Source organism: Thamnophis sirtalis, unplaced genomic scaffold, assembly GCF_051295495.1.
Source record: "Thamnophis sirtalis isolate CommonGarterSnake01/CBP01778 unplaced genomic scaffold, rThaSir2_p1.2 scaffold_4, whole genome shotgun sequence".
Lineage (NCBI taxonomy): Eukaryota > Metazoa > Chordata > Lepidosauria > Squamata > Natricidae > Thamnophis > Thamnophis sirtalis.
Genome location: NW_028261384.1, coordinates 73,205,125 through 73,226,245, shown reverse-complemented (window position 1 = coordinate 73,226,245; position 21,121 = coordinate 73,205,125). Strand labels below are relative to the sequence as shown.

General features: G+C 40.7%; 1 protein-coding gene across 1 annotated transcript in view; it reads left to right on the top strand.

Moving 5' to 3' along the window:
- The window catches only part of GLI3 (GLI family zinc finger 3), a 414,787-nt gene that overhangs the window by 376,613 nt on the left and 17,053 nt on the right, over nt 1-21,121 (top strand). The window contains exons 12-14 of the mRNA XM_087713119.1: nt 12,733-12,882; nt 14,411-14,575; nt 15,483-15,773. Of these exons, the coding sequence (XP_087569245.1) occupies nt 12,733-12,882; nt 14,411-14,575; nt 15,483-15,773 (606 nt within the window). The remainder of the gene's footprint in view (nt 1-12,732; nt 12,883-14,410; nt 14,576-15,482; nt 15,774-21,121) is intronic.

Below are 21,121 nucleotides of genomic sequence, written 5' to 3'. Positions count from 1 at the left end.
TGCAGGGCATTGGCTCATTTGGAAGGAGTCAAAATCTCCACTCCAGGGTTTTTCCCAAGCCTTGGCTGGGGGGAAGGAGGGGTAGAATGCACTCACATTTAGTTGTCCAGAGTGGTCCGGGATCTCCATCGGAGCTGACTGCATGAGGGTGGCTGGAATCGCCATTCATCAGATCTGCATTGAGAATAAATACCTCCATTCCACTTCTTTGCATCCGCCACAGACTGGGCTTCTTGCCAGCGGCAATAAATTTTTAAATGCAAAACTGCTTTTACCTTTGCAGATTTGCAGAGGAACGTCTCATCTCAGCTTCTTATCTCAAAAGGCTTTCTCCTAATTGTTCGCTGATGTTTTACGCTGACCAGAGTGGTTCTGTGTTGGAGAAACAGCAAACCTCACCAGCCCGCCCCCCCCCCCCCCGCAAGGGAGGGGTGCTGGTGATTTATTTTGAAGGGATTATTGGGATAATGTCAGCGTTCCAAGTATCACGCAGAATTAAATCAGAATCCAAGGCAAAACAATCCTTTTTGTTCCAATTTAATAAGACAGACATTTTAGGCACATCTGTGTTAATCCCAATACTGGAAATGACATCAGAATTCCACCCAGTTAAAAGTTCGTGATCTTGTCCCCACACCCACAATCCATTAACTATACTTAAAGAAACAGCATAATGAAATAAGAGAAAGTGTGGCAGGCCAAAATTCTAAAAGGAATATAAATGCAGTCCTGATAGCTATATCCCAGGGCATTGCCGCTGGGTTACACCAAAAGGAAGTTCAGGGCCCTAGGCAGTCATCTGAGTGCACCATGGTGCAACAGGAGCCCACATGTGTAGAGGGGTCCCCAGCACCTGAGGAGGACATAGGGGACCACTGCTCTGTTTCAGAGGAGGGAGAAATCAGGGAAGCCGAGCTTTCAGCGGACGAGGGCATGGATCCCGAACAAAAGGCTTTTTCAGGCTATTCTTTCTGGCCATAAAGCAGGACATGTCTCGCTCTATAGCGGGAGGCAGCGGCATGCACTTTAAAGTGCCGGTGTGCCTTCCGGCCTTAAAGCAGGACATGTCTCGTTCTATGGTGGGGTGCGGCGGCATGCACTTTAAAGTGCTGACATGCCTTCTGGACATTCAGCGGGTTCCGCTGTATGGCTGGAGCGGTGGCATGCACTTTAAAGTGCCAGCGTGCCTTCTGGCCATGCAGCGGGTCCCGTTGTATGGCCAGGGCAGCGGCATGCACTTTAAAGTTCTGGCGCGCTTTCTGGCCATAAAGCAAGACATGTCTTGCTCTATAGCAGGATGCGGTGGCATGCACTTTAAAGTGCCGGCGTGCCTTCCGGTCATGCAGCGGGTCCCGTTGTATGGCCAGGGCAGCGGCATGCACTTTAAAGTTCTGGCGCGCTTTCTGGCCATAAAGCAAGACATGTCTTGCTCTATGGCAGGGTGCGGTGGCATGCACTTTAAAGTGCCAGCGCGCCTTCCAGCCATAAAGCAGGATGTGTCTCGCTCTATGGCGGGACGCGGCGGCATGCACTTTAAAGTGCCGGCGTGCCTTCTGGCCATTCGGTGGGTCCCGCTGTATGGCCGGGGCAATGGCATGCACTTTAAAGTGCCAGCACGCCTTCCGTCCATAAAGCAGGACATGTCTCGCTCTATGGCGGGGCACGGCGTCATGCACTTTAAAGTGCCGGCATGCCTTCCGGCCATTCAACAGGTCTCGCTGTATGGCCAGAGCAGTGGCATGCACTTTAAAGTGCCGGTGCGCCTTCCAGCCATAAAGCAAGGCATGTCTCGCTCGCTTAAAAAAATGCAAAATGCCATTTTCTGAACACAAGTTTTTTTGAATTGCAAAATGGCGTCCTCCTGTGCCTCTGAGCTGATTGACAACGTGGTGGAGCTGTCAAAAGACACTGATAGCCCCTGGATGGAATCAGGAACTTCTACCCTGGACTCAGCTTCCTTGCCTTCCACCTCCACCAACGCAGAGGCTAGCAAAGCTCATAGGAAGAGCTCCAAAGCTTCGGCCAAATCAGTTAAGGCTAAGAAATCCTCTAAGCCCAGCATTAGATTTGAGAAACAAAAAGACAAGAGCACTTGAGCGCATATTTAAAAAGGCTTCCAACAAGAAGGCTCTCTCCTCCTATTCCTTAGGCAGGAGACAGCATTCCCAAGGTAAGTCATCTCTGCAACTCTCCCCTGAGGGCAGGGAGGATAGGGAGGACCCCTTTATCTATCTATTTCCCATTGATGTTTCTGGCATTTAGGAATCTGCGCATGAAGCACAAACCCCTTTGTTAGCCAGGGAACATACCCAGCAATCTAACATTACCAGAATAGACACAATTCCATCTACTTCTACTGGATTCCGCCCTGACCAGTTTAATTCACTGTGCATGGCCAACTTCCAGGACATTATAGCTATATCCCAGGGCATTGCCGCTGGGTTACACCAAAAGGAAGTTCAGGGCCCTAGGCAATCATCTGGGTGCACCATGGCGCCACAGGAGCCCACATGTGTAGAGGGGTCCCCAGCACCTGAGGAGGACATAGGGGACCACTGCTCTGTTTCACAGGAGGGAGAAATCAGGGAAGCCGAGCTTTCAGAGGACGAGAACATGGAGCCCAAACAAAAGATTTTTTCAGGGCTATTCCCATCCCCTGTTCCAGTCCCTGCTTTTCAAAGCAAAAGCTGTGAATTTGGGATCCAAACTTTTGGCTGCCCCCACTCGTCCAGTAGCTGTCTCTGCAGAAATTTTGTTTTCCGAGTAAACACCCCCCCCCCCCGCAACTGAGACGGTGCCTAGTCCTAAGATCTTTGTGGATCTAGTCCAACGTCAGTGGGCTGCTCCAACTTCTGGCCCAATGCCTTCTGCAATAGACAAAACGTTATTTAATGACATGGCCCAGTTCCTGTCAATTCCAACCATTGATGCCCTCTATATCTTGGCCAATATGCCGGGGGCCCGTAGGATGTCCTAAAACCGGAGGACAAGAAAGTGGACCTCACGTTGCAATGTGGCCACCAGGCAGCGGCATGGACGGTCCGTGCTTCCTTCTTTACTCGTTCCTGCCTCCTCTGGTTGCAAGACCTGCAGCAGCGAATCCCCATCGCTGACTTTCGAGCCCACCAGGATATCGCCAAACTGGTGGCAGCCATCCAGTTCACGTCAGTTGCTATGTTAACCTCTGCTAGGTTCGCCTCCAGGGCTATGGCGTCTTCAGTGGCCTCCTGCAGATTGTTGTGGCTGCGACAATAGCAGGCTGATGTGCACCACAAATGGCATTTGGCATTGGCTCCATTCAAAGGAGGTTTACTGTTTGGAGATATCCTGGATCCTTTTCTGGTGGAGAATAAGGAGAAGAGGAAAGTTCTCCCTACATCACCAAAGAATGGTTTCTCCCGGTCAGCTCCCTACCCCAGGCGGCCTGCCTTTCGAGGACAGGACTTTGGTTCATCCTTTCAGAACCAGGACTTTGGTTCATCCTTTCGGAGGTCAGACTATGGGGCCCAGAGATTTAGACAGCAGGGAGGTTATACTCCAAGACAGAGGAACCAGACGGATCATTACCAGAGGGCTAAATCTTCCAAGCATCCCTTCCACAGAGGCAGGGGTCATTTTTATCACCAAAACTAACCTTCCGGCCCCCAGTTGCCCCATCGGAGGCCAGTTTGCTGATCAGTGGGATAATACCACCTCCGATTCATGGGTTAGAGGAACAGTTAGATGGGCTTGCCCTTGAGTTTATCTCCCAAGGCTCTTCCAGACCTGCCTGATATCAGCTAACCCAGCTCGCAGACGCCTCATGCAGGAGGCGATACAACATCTGTTGGACTTATGGGCCATGCAGCTGGTACCGGAGGAGCAGCAAGGTCAGGGATACTATCACATACTCTTCATTATTTCCAAGGCCTTGAGGGGGCTGGAGAGCCATTCTTTTTTTTCTTTTTTTAATAATTTTTTTATTAAACAACACACACACACACACACACAAAACCATCATCACATACATCATGTCGTTTGGTTACAAGTGTTTTTGCATCCATATTCTCGAATAGCATTTACCATCACAGATTTTTCATCTAGTATAACTAAATACCTCACTTTCATTGTACAATATGTTCAATTACAATTAGTATGATTTCTTTTCCAATAAACCTAATTCCTTTACATTCTTGATTGTCTATTTGATAACAGTATACCTTTATATAATCACAAATCCCAATATGAAAAAAAATTACCAACCATTTATATTTGTATGTCACTATTTTCAATTATGCATAATTCTACCAATCAACTATCGGGTATGCTTATGTTCATTATTGTCCTTGTACCTCATACATTCAAACAGAAATATTATTCATTCATTTTTCAACAAAATATTCTAAATAAGTCACTACATATATATACCTATTTTTAATTACTTCCTTACTAAAATTATTTATCAACAACAAGATATCTTTGTAATATATTCTTAGGGTTATACATTATATCACCGATCCTCTATCAAGTATACATAAAATCATTGCTATCCTTATCCATTTTAAAACAAAAAGTTCTAAAGTATTCAATTCATATATGTATCAGTTTTTCATTGTATCGTTGTTAATCTATTTCACAGCATAATTGTATTATCATTTAACTCCTTCAGTTAAAACATGAGTAAAACATTTTTCATTTCCAAGTTTTTCCCCCCCAACCACTGATAAAACAAATCCCATATCTTATAAAATTGCTCGCCATTCTTGATCTTAAAAAGTTGAACCATTTTATATGTTACAAGAGATTTAAGATGCATTCTTTACAAACCATTCTGGGTGGCATCAGACATGGGGATTTTCTTACCTCAATTGATTTAACAGAGGCTTACCTACATATTCCTATTTTATCCCTCCATGCACAATTCCTTAGATTCTCTTACTTAGGTCATCATTTCCAGTATACAGCACTGCCCTTTGGGCTTTCCTCTGCATCTCGGGTATTTATGAAGATGTTGGCGGCCTTAGCCGCAGCACTGAGAGAGGTGTCCGTCAGATTACAGTGCTATTTAGATGACAATTTTATACAGTCATCTTCGGCGAGTCAGGCATGTAGGGGCCTCAGGATCACCATGCAGACTCTTCAGGACTATGGCCTTTCGATTAACGTACTCAAAAGCCATCTACAACCTACCCTCAGGTTGGTGCACCTTGGAGCGCTAATTGATACCACTGATTGCAGAGTTTTCCTGTCTCAGGAAAGACAGGTAGCCCTTAGAATCTTAGCAAGCCAGGTGGCTAGGGAACGAAGGGTTTCCTTTGCCAAACTCTCTAAATTGCTGGACACCATGGTGTCCGCTATTGGGATTGTCCCCTGGGCATGGTTACACTCTAGAGACCTCCAATGGTTTCTCTTGCCATTTCAGAGGAGACTCTTAAGCTGTTCCTTGGCAAAGGTCTTCATTCTGGTGGAGATCTCTCGTTCCCTCCTATGGTGGAAATTCCAAGCAATCACCAGGGGTTGCCAATTCAAAGAACAGAACACACTGACAGTCACAACAGATGCCAGTCTGTTTGGCTAGGGGGCCCACCTCCAGGTGCAGATGGCACAGGGGACACGGGGACCAGACTCACAATATAAACTGGTTGGAGTTACAAGCAGTCCACTTGGCCCTCCGCCACTTCCATCAGACAGTGTCGGGCAAGCATATACTTATGCTAACAGACAATGTGGCAGCCAAGGTTCACATAAACCGGCAGCAAGGGACCAGATCATGGTCTCTCATGGTTGAGGCCAAGACTTTGGGCTGAGAGGAACTTGTTATCCCTCATCGCGGAGCATATATCAGGGTTAGCTAATGTGCAGGCAGAGTGGCTCAGCTGAGCAGTTGTGGACAATGCCGAACGGCGCCTGCACCCATCAATCTTCCAGGACATTGTGGACCAATTCGGCCTCCTGGTGATTGACCTATTCACCACCACTCACAACACACAGCTCCTGTGGTTCTATTATCGGTTCCCAGCACAACGGGTGGAAGGGGTGGACACCCTCCCCCTCCTTCATACCCAAGGTGTGCTCCTGCTTTCACTGGGCTCACGAGCTTATTCTACCAAATTTCTGCCCACAACCTGCACATCCTCTAGAGAGAAAGTGGCACACCTTGAACGTCAGGAGGGCCCAAAAGGTCTATTTGAAAAGGACCTTACCATTTAGGAAATCAGAGACACTGTTTGTGTCCTTCCAGCTGGCCTCCCTGGGCAGGAAAGTAACATCTTCAACCATAGAATGAGGGCTTGTATTGCCACTGCATACCAATCTCAGTTTACGCCAGTTCCAGGACGATTAACCACACACTCTACCAGGAGCACTGCCACCACTGCCACCTGGGAAACACAAGCTTCCTTGGCGGAGATCTGTAGGGCAGCTGTGTGAGATTCCCTGTCTCCTTTTATAAAAAAATATAAATTGGACAGCTTCGTATTGGCTGATGCAGCTCCAGACCAGTCGTACACCCTCCCAGGGGACAGATCCAGCTTTGATATGCCCCAGTTTGAATGTGACCTCCACCACTATGGAGAAAAGGTGTTGATTCTTACCTGAGACGCCTATTCTCATAGTGTGGAGGTAACATCCAGCCCCTCCCAAGGGAAGACTGATCCTCCTTTTTGTCTGATTGATATATGTTAACTGACTCTACCATTAGACACCGCTACAGGATCACATCAAGGACAATATTTTGGCCAGGGGCACAGGATGTCTGCACTATTTTCTGGGGAGGATGACACATTGAGTCTGATCAAATTCCTTCTCCAAAACCTGGGTTTGCCTAGCAACAGGGGCATGGCTTAACACCCTTATCAGACTCAGTCCTATCAGTGAGGAAATGAAGGTCAACCCAGTCTGGATGCTACCTCCATACTATGAGAATAGGTGTCTCAGGTAAGAACCAATGTCTTTTTTGAGGTTCTAAACCTGTTGCATACCGCTCCTTGGCTGTTTAATTTTGTCCCAAAAAGGAGTCAATAACATTATCAAGTTTATAATAATGTAAAAAAAATAGAGATATTCTGCCCATAATCATAATAAAGAATGTCTGCACATCTGAAAAATTAATTTTGTTAGAAAAAATTCTTCCTGGTATGTGACATTTCATGGATATAATGAGATTTAAAACATGATAAATTGAACTCTGTAAATCCTTATTATGTTTCATACTAAAGCTTAGGCTTTATATAATACTTTTATTTCAGCAGATTATTTTTTTATAGACTAAAATCTAGTGATTCACATCTTTAACCTTAACCATGGGAGTCAAATATCCCATGAAAAATAAAAAAGATAATTATCGGAATATAAAAATCTGTAAGTATATTAGAGTTTGCAGCACTTTCACTGGAATTCTAATCCAAGTTTAATGGTACCATGATCTGCATTCCAGAAGAAAGACAGACCATAGATTTTAATGTTACATTTCAAAGAGAATGTGTATTTTAATAGCTACATGTATACAGTGCATTCAGAAAGTACCCCCTTCACTTTTGTCAATTTTGTTATGCTGCAGCCTGATTCTACAGTTGTTGAAATTCATTTTTTCTCATTAATCTACACTCAGAATCCCATAATGATAAAACGAAAACAGAATTTTAGAAATGTCTTATTTAAAAGAAAAAACTGAAATATCACATTGGCATAAATATTCAGACTCTTTGCAATACTTGAATTTAGTTCCTATTTCTCTTGATCGTTACTGACATGTTTCTACACCTTGATTGGAATCAATCCATGGTACATTAAATTGATTGGACATGACTTGGAAAGGCACACACTTCTCTATAGAGGACCTCACAGCTGACAATGCATATTGTAGCAGAGCAAAAGCCAGGAGGTCAAAGGAACTGCCTGCAGGGCTCAGAGACAGGATTATTGCAAAGCACAGATCTGGGGAAAGCTACAATAAAATTTCTACTGCACTGAAAGTCCCTAAGAGCACAGTGACCTCTATAATTCTCAAATGAAAGAAGTTTGGCACAAATAGCTTTTCCAAGAGTTGGTTGCCCAGTCAAACTGAGCAATAGGGAGAGAAGGCGATCAAGAATCTGATGGTCACTATAACTGAGTTATAGAGATTCTGTGTGGAGATGGGACAGAGTTAAAGAAAGACAACCATTACTCCACCTCCACTGATCTGGACTTTATGTCAGCCTCTCTTCAGTGCAAAACCCATGAAAGCCCACTTGGAGTTTGCAAAAAAGCATCATGGGGTGGCAGTGTTTTTCAGTAGCAGGACTGGAAGACTGGTCAGGGTAGAGGGAAAACTGAATGGAGCAAAGTACAGGGATATCCTCAAGGAGAACCTGTTCCACAGCAGTCAGGACCTCAGACTTTCCAATATGACAACAATCCTAAACACGCAGCAAGACAACACAGGAGCGGATTAGGGGAAACTCTGTAAACGTTGTAGAGTGGCCCTTACTTGAATCCTATTAAACATCTCTGAAGGGACCTGAAAACGGCTTCACACCAATGGTTGCCATCCAACCTGACTAAGCTTTAGAGGACTTGCAAGGAACAATGGCAGAAAATCCCCCAATCCAGGTGTACAAACCTTGTTGCGTCATACACCAAAAGACTCAAGGTTATAATTGCTGCCAAAGTGATTCAACAAAGTACAGAGTGAAGGGTATGAATACTTATGCCAGTATGATATTTCAGTTTTTTATTTTTAATAAATTTATAGATATTTTAAATTTTTTGTTTTCATTTTGTCATTATGGAGTACTGAATGTAGGTTAATGAGAAAAAAATGAATTTCAACAACTGTAGATAGAGAGAAATGCAGTAGATAAGTAGGGAGAGAAAGAGTAGGTAGGTAGGTGATAAAGGGATAGAAAGAGAGAAAGAGAGAAATACGGTAGGTAGGTAGGTAGGTAGGTAGGTAGGTAGGTAGGTAGGTAGGTAGGTAGGTAGGTAGGTAGGTAGAGGGATAGAGAGAAATAGAGAGAGAGAGAAATACAGTAGGTAGGTAGGGAGAGAGAGTGTGTGTAGGTAGGTATATAGGTAGAGGGATAGAGAGAGAGAGAAATACAGTAGATAGGTAGGTGTTTCTGCTGGCACAGCACTTGATCAATGTAATTCTCATCAGTTAGTTAAAGAGCTTTCCAAAAGGAAAAAAAAAGTTTTTGCACTCTGCAAACCTCCCAAAAACGGCCCATTTTTCACAAAAACGGGCCCATTTTTTTCAAATAAAAGGCATAAATAGCCTTGGTGGGGATTGCAGATTCCTCCAGGGGGGTGGGAACCAAAAATGAGCAAAAAAACAGCCCGTTTTTCATGAAAACGGGCCTGTTTTTGTCAAAAAAAAATTGCATGCATAGCCTTATGGAGGCTTATAGAGTGCTGGTGGGGGCAAAAACAGCCCATTTTTTGCTCATTTCTGCTCTCCCCAGCCCACAGGAGCACTCTATAAGCTTCCATAAGGGTATGCACGGCCATTTTGGTGAAAGGGACTGGGTTTCATGAGGCAAAAAATGCTGTATTCAGTGTAAGACACACCCAGATTCTCAGCCTCTTTTTTGAGGAAAAAAGGTGCATCTTATACTCCGAAAAATACTGTATTTAAAAGATACTTTGAAAGTGACAGTACTTAAGAAGACTACAGGTATCTCTATGTTCTTAACTCTACACTTTTTCTAGCAACAATAGTAGTAACACAGTTGTTTCCCTCAGCTCTTAACCCTATAATTTTGTTCACCCTCCTATATAATGGTGCTTAAAAGTCTGTGAAAACTTTTGAATTTTTGGTATTTCTGCATAAATACTGCATGATCTAAAATATGATTTATTCTCCACAAAGTCATAAAAATAGATAAAGAGAATTCAATTAAACAAATAATAAAAACATTTGTTCATTTATATATTGATAAAAATGATCAAAAGCTACACATCTGTATACGGCAAAAGAATATGAACCTTTGCTTTTAGTAACTGGTGTTCTCCGCTTGATAGCAACTAAACATTTTCAATAGCTATTGATAAATCCTGTATATTAGTTTGCAGGAGTTTTATCCCGTTTCTACACATAGAACTGTTTTAATTCAGGGATATTGGTGGTTTTCCATGCATCATCTGCCTACTTCACGTCTGTCTACAACATTTTTATAAGACTAAATGAAGATTTTGACTTGGCTGATACAAAATATTAATTTTCTACTACTTTAATCATTTTTATGGTCTCTCAAGTTTAGTTCACCACAGGAAGGTGCAGTCACTAGAGGCAGGGGAGGCGTGGCTTCACCAGTCATGAGGAAAAGGAAAGAATTTTAAAGAATTTTTTAAAAATAATTAAAGCCAAGATGGTTGCTGCCAGATTCCAAGTCACAGTGACTTGGAGTCTGCTTAGTGTTAACTATAGGAGGAGGCAAGAGAACTATGGGCCTCTTGTGCATAAGGAATTTTTTGCCTTTTAAGAGTTAAGCAAGGGTTAAAAAGCGAAAAATTTGGTATGCAAAGGAGGCACTTGATTCTCCCGCCTCCTGATCTGGGAGCAGCGAATCATGTCTTGCACTTGAGCGACTGCGCAATCTAGCAGCAGGAGCCTTGCTTGTAAAACGCGCCTGTGTGAGCAAGTTTAACTCTCCACTTTGCATCGTGGAAGCCGCCAAGAGCAGAACCATCAGAAGACTTAGAGGTCACTTATTTCAAAAACTCTCCCTTAAGTCTTAAACTTGACGCTGGGCTGGTTGGTTTTAGGGTGTTATCATCCAAGTCTTTTTGGATAGTTCAGGGATTTTCAATTTTTTTCAGTGGTTTTCTAAAAACAATGCATGATTTTTTTTGTGAGATCGTCTCCCAATAATTGATAAATAATTGGGAGACACCAAGTGCCTTTGCTGCAGACCCGGCAGCAAAGGCACTTGGTGGCTCCCACGATGCCAAGTGCCCCACAGCCGCTGAGGCCGACATTCATGCCGCCGCCAATGCCGCCGCTCGCCCACATCATCGGCGGCATCGTGAATGGTGGTGGCAGCGGCGGGGCACTATCCATCGCAGGAACTTCATCGGCCGTCGCTGCCGCTTCCCCCGCTGCCGCCACTTTCCCCTCTGCCCTGGCCGCGGCTTATGCTGCGTTCAGAGTGCTGCCTTTTCGGAATGCCCCCCCGAAGCCCCACCACTGTGTCTGCTATAGAGTGGGACGCAACCCGCCTGTATGGCAGACACAGTGCCGGGGCTTTAAAGCCCTGCCGCTGTGTCCGCCATAGAGCGGGATGCATCTTGCCTGTATGGTGGACACAGCGGCGGGGCTTCAGTGGGACTTTTGGAAAGCCATGCCAGGGCTTTGGCGGGGCTTTCCAAAAGCCCCGCCGAAGCCCCGGTGCTGGCAGACATAGGGCGGTAGACATATGGTGGCTTTTGCCCGCTTTCCTCACCAGCCATAAAGCTCAACGCACGTCACTGGTTCACCGAGACCCTGATATTTTCCTGTAGAATTTATCAATGCAATTCAGAATGTTTAATTTCATCAGTGAACATTTGCTATGCAGCAATCTAGGAAAGATGATTCACAAATAGAAACATTCTGAAAATGGAATTACCCCTTATTCAGTTGGTTTGATTGTAAGCTTTCTACATAGCTAAAGTTACATGGTTTTACCCAAGTCTGCCATTAATTTGTACTTTTGTTTTACTCTTAAGTATGTGGCTGTTTTACTGTTAAGTTTGTGTTTATGAATTTTCAAACTGGCATTGTGATTTAAACATGCTGCTATTTTTAGTATATTAAAATAGCGTAATATTTGTATTTGTTGAATCTCTACTCATTTTACCAATAAAAAGTAAGAGGGAGGGAAGTAAATATTATTTAATGTTAACGTTATTTTTGTTACTTTAATTCTTCAGATTAAAGCCTGATCTGTTGCATATATTGATAAGAATACTAGTTAAGTATTTATTTATTTAAATATCTAGGTATTTTATCCCAACCAAGATACCGATTCTTAGATGACTGCATTAGAATTTCCATTCATGTTTTCAAAATCATTCTTGAGATTGTGTTGTCACAATTTATATTGGCTGTGGCAAGACCAAAATAATAAATATTGTAGTAAGTAGAAAAACTACTATCCTGCCCATTGTCAATTGCAATACTGAATTTAGAAGGGCTAAGTAATTGGTTCACTTTCAGTTGTCATTTGATATTTATCATATCAGTGCAGTGCCTCATGAAGGTTCACAATATCTTGAGTCAGTCAGGTAAAATAAGATTTGTCCCATTAATTGCAAAGTGATAGGGAATTTGTGACTCTCCAAGTATTGCTGAACTACAGCTCTCAAAACTTTCATGTAGCATAGCCAGAATGAAGAATGCTATATGTGCACCAACATTTAGAGAACCATATTTCTTGTCCCAGTGTTCATAAAAAGTAATAGTGAAACTTATGAAGTATGACATTAGTGGCCTAATTGGTGCTGGAATTTCCAACTTTAACCTATGTGGCCATTAGGCAAAACATAATGTGACCACTTCACTTAGGACAACAGTTTTGGTAGTCCAGGTTGACTTGTTAGGCCACAACAATACAATTGTTAGGTCAGGATCTCAGGCTTCTTCTAACGTGCTGTGTTCACTTTTGCTTCAACTCCCCTCACCTTTGTTTTTGGCCTCAAATATATATGTAGGTATGTAATTATATGTATGTAAAATACTGCAACATGAGTATACAACAACAGTAAACAAAACTCTTGTTTTTAATCACATAGCATATAAACAATGATCACATACATGGGGAGAAGAAGGAGTTTGTATGTCGATGGCTTGATTGTTCTCGAGAGCAGAAACCATTCAAGGCCCAGTACATGCTAGTTGTACATATGAGGAGACACACAGGAGAAAAGCCACACAAATGCACTGTGAGTAAACACTGTTATAATAAACAAAGAGGCGCCTACTAATTTGCTTCCTTCTATTTGAATACAGTTTGGTCACATTAAAATGTGTTTAAAATATTATGTTTGTACACTGTTGGAGTTTCTTCTTATTCATAAATTATCTACATATGTCAGTAACATTGATTTTATTTGCTAGAGAGCATACTGTGAACAATATGCAAAAAGTCTTTCAAAGTGGACACACCTGAAATGGGATTAAAAATGAAACAATGGGTATATAATGCAATTAGATAAATATTCCCCAAACCTGTTATCCCATTGGGGCAGGGGGGAATAGAGCTAGAAAACAGAAAAGAAATGGAGCATCTTCTCTATAAAGTTTTGCATTTCAAATCAGAACTCGTTCCATTTAATGACATTTTGTAAATGTCATTTGTCCTGAATATGCCATTTCTATGAATCAGCCCTACAAAAATATAACAGAATCCATCTTCATTTAGCCCAGCGGTTCTCAACCTGTGGGTCGGGATCCCTTTGGGGGCTTCACAGGGGTTGCCTAAGACCATTGGAAAACACATATTTTCGATGGTCTTAGGAACCGAGACACCAATTTTATGGTTGGGGGTCACCACAACATGAGGAACTGTATTAAAGGGTCGCGGCATTGGGAAGGTTGAGAACCACTGATCTAGCCAGATACTTCATGAAAAAAGGTATTAAGACACTAGGCTGTTTTAAGTAACTGGATTTCAAGATATATATATCCTTTCTGCATAAAATTGAACCAGTTATTAGGATTAATAGCTTTGAAAAGTAATCTTCTACAAGTATAGTATGTTTGTTTTTTTTAAAAAATGAGTAGGTTAATAAACATTACCCTATCTTATGATATTGAATATTGAAGACACTAGGCTGTTTTAAGTAACTGGATTTCAAGATATATATCCTTTCTGCATAAAATTGAACCAGTTATTAGGATTAATAGCTTTGAAAAGTAATCTACAAGTATAGTATGTTTGTTTGTTTTTAAAAATGAGTAGGTTAATAAACATTACCCTATCTTATGATATTGAATGTTATAAGTATTTCCACTTGATGAGTTTTAACCTGTCAAACAGCCTCAGGACATCTGGAGACTACCAGGTTAGGGAAGGCTTTATATGGGCCTTTTTAAAATCACTATATCTAAAAAGTTGGACTGAATTAAATCCAAATGTGCATGCTGTCTCTTTTTGTGGGGTAGTCAAACAGACACATTAATCATAAAATCCTACATTTTCCCAGTGTCTTATAATATCAAAATAATTTGTTATTTCTTTGTGTAAAAGCATCCTTCCTAAACTAGGAAACTAACTAGGCTTTTATTTTAAGATTATAGCAAGCTCCTTAAAATAAAAGAAGAAAATCTAGAACATAATGCTACTATGACTAGATCTTGAAAGCTCTGTTGCCTTTCATGTTGAGTATTTTACTGTATTATTTTTTTCCCCACACTTCATCTTCTATAAAGAAATGTTTAGAATAATATAATAGTGCATTTTGCCCTCAGTTTGAAGGATGTATGAAGGCCTATTCCAGGCTAGAAAACTTGAAAACCCACTTGAGATCTCACACTGGAGAGAAACCATATGTTTGTGAACATGAGGGTTGTAACAAAGCATTTTCAAATGCATCTGATCGTGCCAAACATCAAAACAGAACTCATTCTAATGAGGTAAGAAAACACATGGTTTATATAATCCTTAAAGAATGCTTAAGTGTAGTGCTATCAAAAGTATTTATTGTAAAACATTTGTTTATGGTTCAACTATATATTAAAAATACATAAAGACATGAAACTCAAGAAAAAAGATGATTTAGAAGCAACTAATTGCTTTTAGAATCCAAGTTTTCTGTTTCAAATATGCTTCAACTGCTGGGACATAAGGAATAACTTTGATTCTGCAACATCCAACTAAATAAAATCCTGTTTGAGTCATGAGATAAACCCAAACAATGCACTCTCTGATGGTATTATAAGGAAGATTTAGTCAAGTTTTTATGAGTGACGTCTACCTCAGCCAAAAATATGAGCATTTGTTTAACTCAAACAATTCTAGCCAGATTTTTCCTGAAATGTGCCCAATGGATTTTATCATACGTTTGAATATTGGTTCCTTCTCTCTCTCTCTCTCTCTCTCTCTCTCTCTCTCTCTCTCTCTCTCTCTCTCTCTCTCACTCACTCACTCACTCACTCTCTCTCACTCTCACTCTCACTCTCACTCTCACTCACGCTGGAAGTATGACATGCTTGCTAGAAAAAAAACAGATACTGTAGATAATCTGCAGCTGCATCGCTACTGATAATTTATCTCATTACCCACTTTTCATCTTCTTTAACTTTTGGTTAGTGATTACAGATATAAACGTGATGTGTCTTGTCACAACAGGTACATGTACAACCAATGCTATACAAGCGTTCCTTGGATGCACAATTTTTTCTTTTCTGTTTGGAGATTGGTCTTTAATATTTGAAAAAGACAAACAATGGGCTTGTTAGAAGCAGAATAAAATATTCCATCCAATTAATTAAGATGGTGTACCCAAACCAAAACCAATGATATCATTTTTTCCATTTTCAGAAACCCTATGTCTGCAAAATACCAGGCTGCACAAAGCGCTATACAGACCCAAGTTCTCTCCGAAAACATGTAAAAACTGTGCATGGTCCTGAAGCACATGTCACCAAGAAACAACGTGGAGATATCCACCCAAGACATCCACCACCAAGAGATCAAGGCAATCATTCCCAAACCAGATCCCCAGGCCACCTGACTCAGGGTGCAATTGATGAACAAAAGGGCCTCAGCAACACTACCTCAAAGCAAGAAGAATGTCTCCAAGTTAAAACTGTTAAGTCAGAGAAGCCAGTGGTAAGCTTCTATTTCTTTTTATTCTTTAGATATAAAATTATACATTGATTATTGTTGTTGTTGTTGTTATATACTTTATTCATTAAACATGAAACTCAGCCAACTGAACATTAAAAAATGCATTACAAATACCAGTGACTGGTGCTAGTGGTTGATACGGTTTGCTGCCAGCGTCCTAGGGATCAACCAAGTACCTTCTTAAAATATAAGATGTTCCAAGTAGCACAGTTTTTTGCAGTTCCGCTGGTGTTATTGCAGGAAGCTGCAATTCGTTGATGTATCTTGTAAAATTCTTGGACATGGGGCCAAGTGCCCCGATGACAATGGGTATCACTGTTACATGCTTCATCCATAGCCATGTAGTTTCAATGGCCAGGTCGCGATATTTCATGATTTTTTTCTAGTTCTTTTTCTTCGACTCTGGCATCTCCAGGAACAGTGATATCAATAAACTGTACACTTCAGCCCTCTACAACCGTGATATCTGGCGTGTTGTGCTCCAAATGACAATCGGTTTGTATTCGAAAGTCCCACAAAATCTTCACCTTCTCATTTCGATAACTTTTTCCACTTTATGTTCCCATGACTTTCTGGATATAGGTAAATCATATTTTTTAAATAATGACCAGTGGAGTAATTTAGCAACTCGGTGATGTCTAGCTTTGTAATCAGTTTGTGCGATTTTGCACATATTAAATGTGAAACAGTTTTGACTTTGTTATTGCAAAGTCGGCAGCTTGGGTTGTCCGTGGATTTTTGAATCTTTGCTTTCATGGCATTAGTTTGTAGTGCTTGTTCTTGAGCAGCCAGTATTAAACCCTCTGTTTCTTTTTTGATAGTTCCCATCTTACACCATGTCCATGTCAAGTTGTCATCACATTTTTCTTCAATATTTTTCAAGTGGTGTCCATGCAAAGCTTTGGTTTTCCATTTATTTAATCTGTCATCCAGCTGTTTTTCCTTATATTCTGCCTTTGTTTCTGTTGTTTTTATGCTGTTCTCCGTTTTCACAGCCTGCAGCAATTTTTCTGTACTTTGGTTCACATAATCACTCAAACTTCATTTTTCTTCTTCTAGAGTTTGATGGATTTGCAATAGCCCCCTGCCCCCTATTTTTCTTGGCAGGTACCACCTGTCGATGTCACTTCGTGGATGTAAAGTGTGGTACATATTCAAAAGTTTGTGTGTTTTCCGGTCCACGTTTTCCAGTTCAGTCAGAGTCCAAATGATTATTCCAGCTGAGTAGCGTATCACTGGAACTGCCCATGTATTAATGGCTTTAATTATGTTTCCAGCATTCAGCTTTGATTTTAATATTTTGCGGACCCTCCTGATGTATTCCTTTTGCGTTGACTCTTTGGCTTTTCCATTCAAGATGTTATCTGCTTTCAATATGCCTAGGTACTTGTAACCATGATCCTTTGCTAATGCTTTCACTATATTTCCATTTCCCAGTTCTATTCCTTCTGGTTTTTTCCTCGCCGCATGGATAATATAGCACATTTTTCAAGCCCAAAGTTCATTTTGATGTCTCTGCTGAACAGCTGAATTGTGTTGAGTATTGATTTAAGTTCAGTGGTGCTTTTCACATACATTTTTAAGTCATCCATGTATAGTAGATGGTTTATCTTGCCATGTTGGCTTGAGATTTGGTATCCCAGTTTTGTGTTTCAGAGGATTATTGTCAGTGGAATTAATGCAATGTTGAACATTAGTGGTGAAAGTGAATCCCCTTGGAAGATTCCTCATCTGATGTTGACTTCACCAATATTCTCCCCATTTGTTATTAGAATTGTTTTCCATTTTTGCATATTTGCTTTAAAAAATGTACAGATTTTTTTTTTGATGATTTTTGCTGATTCCAAAGTTTTCCAGACAGGTGTTAATCCAGCTGTGGGGTAATGAGTCAAATGGCTTCTTGTAATCAATCCACGCATTATTTAAACTTGTTTTTGTTCATTTTGCATTTTTTAGTACCATTTTGACTATGAGCAGCTGATCTTTTGTTTCTCTTGATTTTTTATAATTTCCTTTTTGTCCTACTGGGTACAACTGTTTTCCATCAGATGATTGAATACTGAATTTGCCAGTATCCTTGTAAAAAGTTTGAACGTTGTTGGCAAACAAGTAATTGGGCGATAGTTGCCTGGTTCTGTGCCTTTTTCTGGATCTTTCATTATCAAGTATGTTTGGCCAGCTGTTAACCATTCTTCGTTTGTTGCATTTTGAAGCATTTGATCAAATTGAGTGGCCATGCGATGATGGAGGTTTGTCAGGTGTTTTAGCCAGTATCCATGCAGTTCATCCAGGCCAGGTGCACTCCAGTTCTTGACCTTCTTGCTTGTTTTGCCACCATGTCAGTTTTTATTACAATATTTTCCATCTTGTTTTGTGTTGTTTGTTGTTGAATATCTTTGATCCAGGAGGCAGTGTTATTGTGTTCCACTGGGTTTTCCCACAGTTCTTTCCAAAAGTTCAAAGTTTTTTCTTTACATGGGTTATTTCGATTCGATTTTCATCAAGGGCCTGGTAGAAGAGGTGCTGGTTTCTTCTGAACTGGACATTTTCACGATATTGTTTTATTCATCCTTCGTATCTTTCAATTTTCCTTGCTGTTACTATTGTACGTTGTTTTAGTTCTTCCATAATTTCCGTTATTGTTTTTTCCTCCAGGTTGTATTTTTGTGTAACCTATTTTTCAGCTTATTGTTCTTTAGTTTTCCTTCTTTTAAGAACTTCAGATTGCTGATATCATTGTTGTTGTTGTTGTTGTTGTTATCATTATTATTATAAAATTGTATCACAGCAGTCAGTTGTTTTGCCGGATTTGGCATTGATTACTAGTCGGGCCCCACCCAGGGGCCTAGGACGTTGTATTTTCGTAATATGCGTGCAGATCCAAGCAGTGCGGCTTTTTACATTTGACTGATGGTGATTTTGTCAATTTTTAACTGTTTTAAATGTAATTCCAGTCCTTTTGGAATAGCACCCAGTGTGCCAATTACCATTGGAATTACCACTGCTGGTTTGTGCCATAGTCATTGAATTTCAATTTTTAAGTCCTGATATTTTGCAATTTTTTCATGTTCCTTCTCAGCGACCCTGCTATCACCTGGTATTGTGATGTCTATGATTGTGACCTTATTTTTCTCAACCAGTGTAATGTCTGGTGTATTATGCGCCAGTATTTTGTCTATTTGTATGCGAAAATCCCACAAGATCTTGACCATCTGATTTTCGGTGACTTTTTCAGGCTGATGTTCCCACCAGTTTGTTGCTGTTTTAATATTATAATTTTTGCACAAATTCCAATGGATCATTTGTGCTACTGAATTGTGCCACAATTTATAATCAGTCTGCACGATTTTTTTACAGCGGCTGAGTATGTGATCAACAGTTTCATCAGCTTCTTTGCAAAGTCTGCATTTGGCATCATCAGAGGATTTTTCGATTTTGGCCTTAATGGCATTTGTGTGGATAGCTTGTTCTTGCGCAGCCAGGATTAGTGACTCTGTTTCTTTCTTTAATGTACCTGTTGTTAACCATAACCAAGTTTGTTCACTGTCCACTTTATCTTTTATTTTTTCCAGAAATTGGCCATGCAGTGCTTTGTTCTGCCAACTCTCCATTCTTGATTTTATCACATCTTTTCTGTATTCTTGTTTCGCCTGTTGGGCCTTCAGTAGATTTTTGTTCATTACTTCGATTAATAGATGTTCTTGACTTTCTTTTAAATAATCAGCCAGTGCATGTTTTTCTTCTTCAACTGTTTGCTTCACTTGTAATAATCCTCTGCCACCTGATTTTCGGGGCAGGTATAATCTATCAGTATCACCACGTGGATGTAAACTGTAGTGCATTATCATTAGTTTCCTGGTTTTTCGGTCCAAAATGTCCAAATCAGCTTGTGTTCAGTTAGCTGTACCAGCTGTGTATCTTATAACTGGTATTGCCCAGGTGTTTACGGCCTTGATTGTATTTCCACCATTCAATTTAGATTTCAAAATTTTCCTAACTCTGTTGGTGTACTCTCGCCTGACAATAGTTTTTACTTCTCCATGCTTGATGTTATCCAACTGCAGAATGCCTAAGTATTTGTAGGCTTCATTTTCATTGCATTTAATTAGTTGGCCATTGGGCATTTCAATTCCCTCACATGCAGTGATTTTGCCCCTTTTTATGGATACAGTGGCGCATTTTTCCATGCCAAACTGCATTGAAATATCGGTGCTGAATACTCGGACTGTGTTTGTCAATGATTGGATTTCTATTTCTGACTTTCCATAGAGTTTCAAATCATCCATATGTAGTAAATGCAAAAATTTTTCAGCTTCTTTGGCTGTTTGGTAGCCTAATTTCATTTTTTTAAGATTACTGATAGTGGGATCATTGCAATGATGAAGAGAAGAGGTGAAAGTGAATCACCCTGGAAAATTCCTTGCTTGATATTAACCATTCCGTAGATCTCATTCCCTACTACCAACTCAGTTCTCCATTGTTTCATCGCCTTATCAGTAAAGGATGTAATATTTTTGCTAATGCCAGTTGTTTCTAAGCATTTTATGATCCAACTATGTGGCAGTGAGTCAAATGCCTTTTTGTAATCAATCCAGACCATTTTCAAGTTCGTTTTTCTGTTCTTACAATTTTCTAATATCATTTTATCAATTAGGAGCTGATCTTTTGTGCCTCTGCTCCTTCTTTTGTTGCCTTTTTGCTCTACTGGCAAGATGTTCTTTGTTTCCAAATAATCCATCATGTTATCTGCAATAATGCCTGTGAGTAATTTGAAGGTTGTTGGCAAGCATGTTATTGGTCTGTAGTTTTCAGGTGTTGTTCCCTTTAGTTGCATCTTTCTGAATCAAGTATGTTTTTCCAGTTGTCAACCATTCATCAATTTGGCCCTTTTGTAAAATTTCATTCAGTTGCCTGGCCAATATTGCATGTAAACTGGTCAGATATTTGAGCCAAAAACCATGTAATTGGTCCTTTCCAGCTGATGTCCAATTCTTTACCTTTTTAACTCGATTTTTGACCATCTCAGTTGTTATTTCTAATACTTGCATTTGTTTGTTGCCAATGCTTTTCTCAAAATCATGTATCCACTTTGCTTCCTTATTGTAGTCCTTTGCATTTCCCACAATTCTTTCCAGAATTCAACTGTGGCCTGCTTTTCTGGTTTTTCACTTTTGGTGTCACCATTCACATTAAGACTTTGATAAAAACGCCGTTGGTCTGATCAAAATTGCAGATTTTGTTTATATTGGATGATTCGTGCCTCATATCTTTCAATTTTTCTAGCTGTTGCTGTTATCTGCTGTTTTACAATCTCTACAGCTTCATTGATG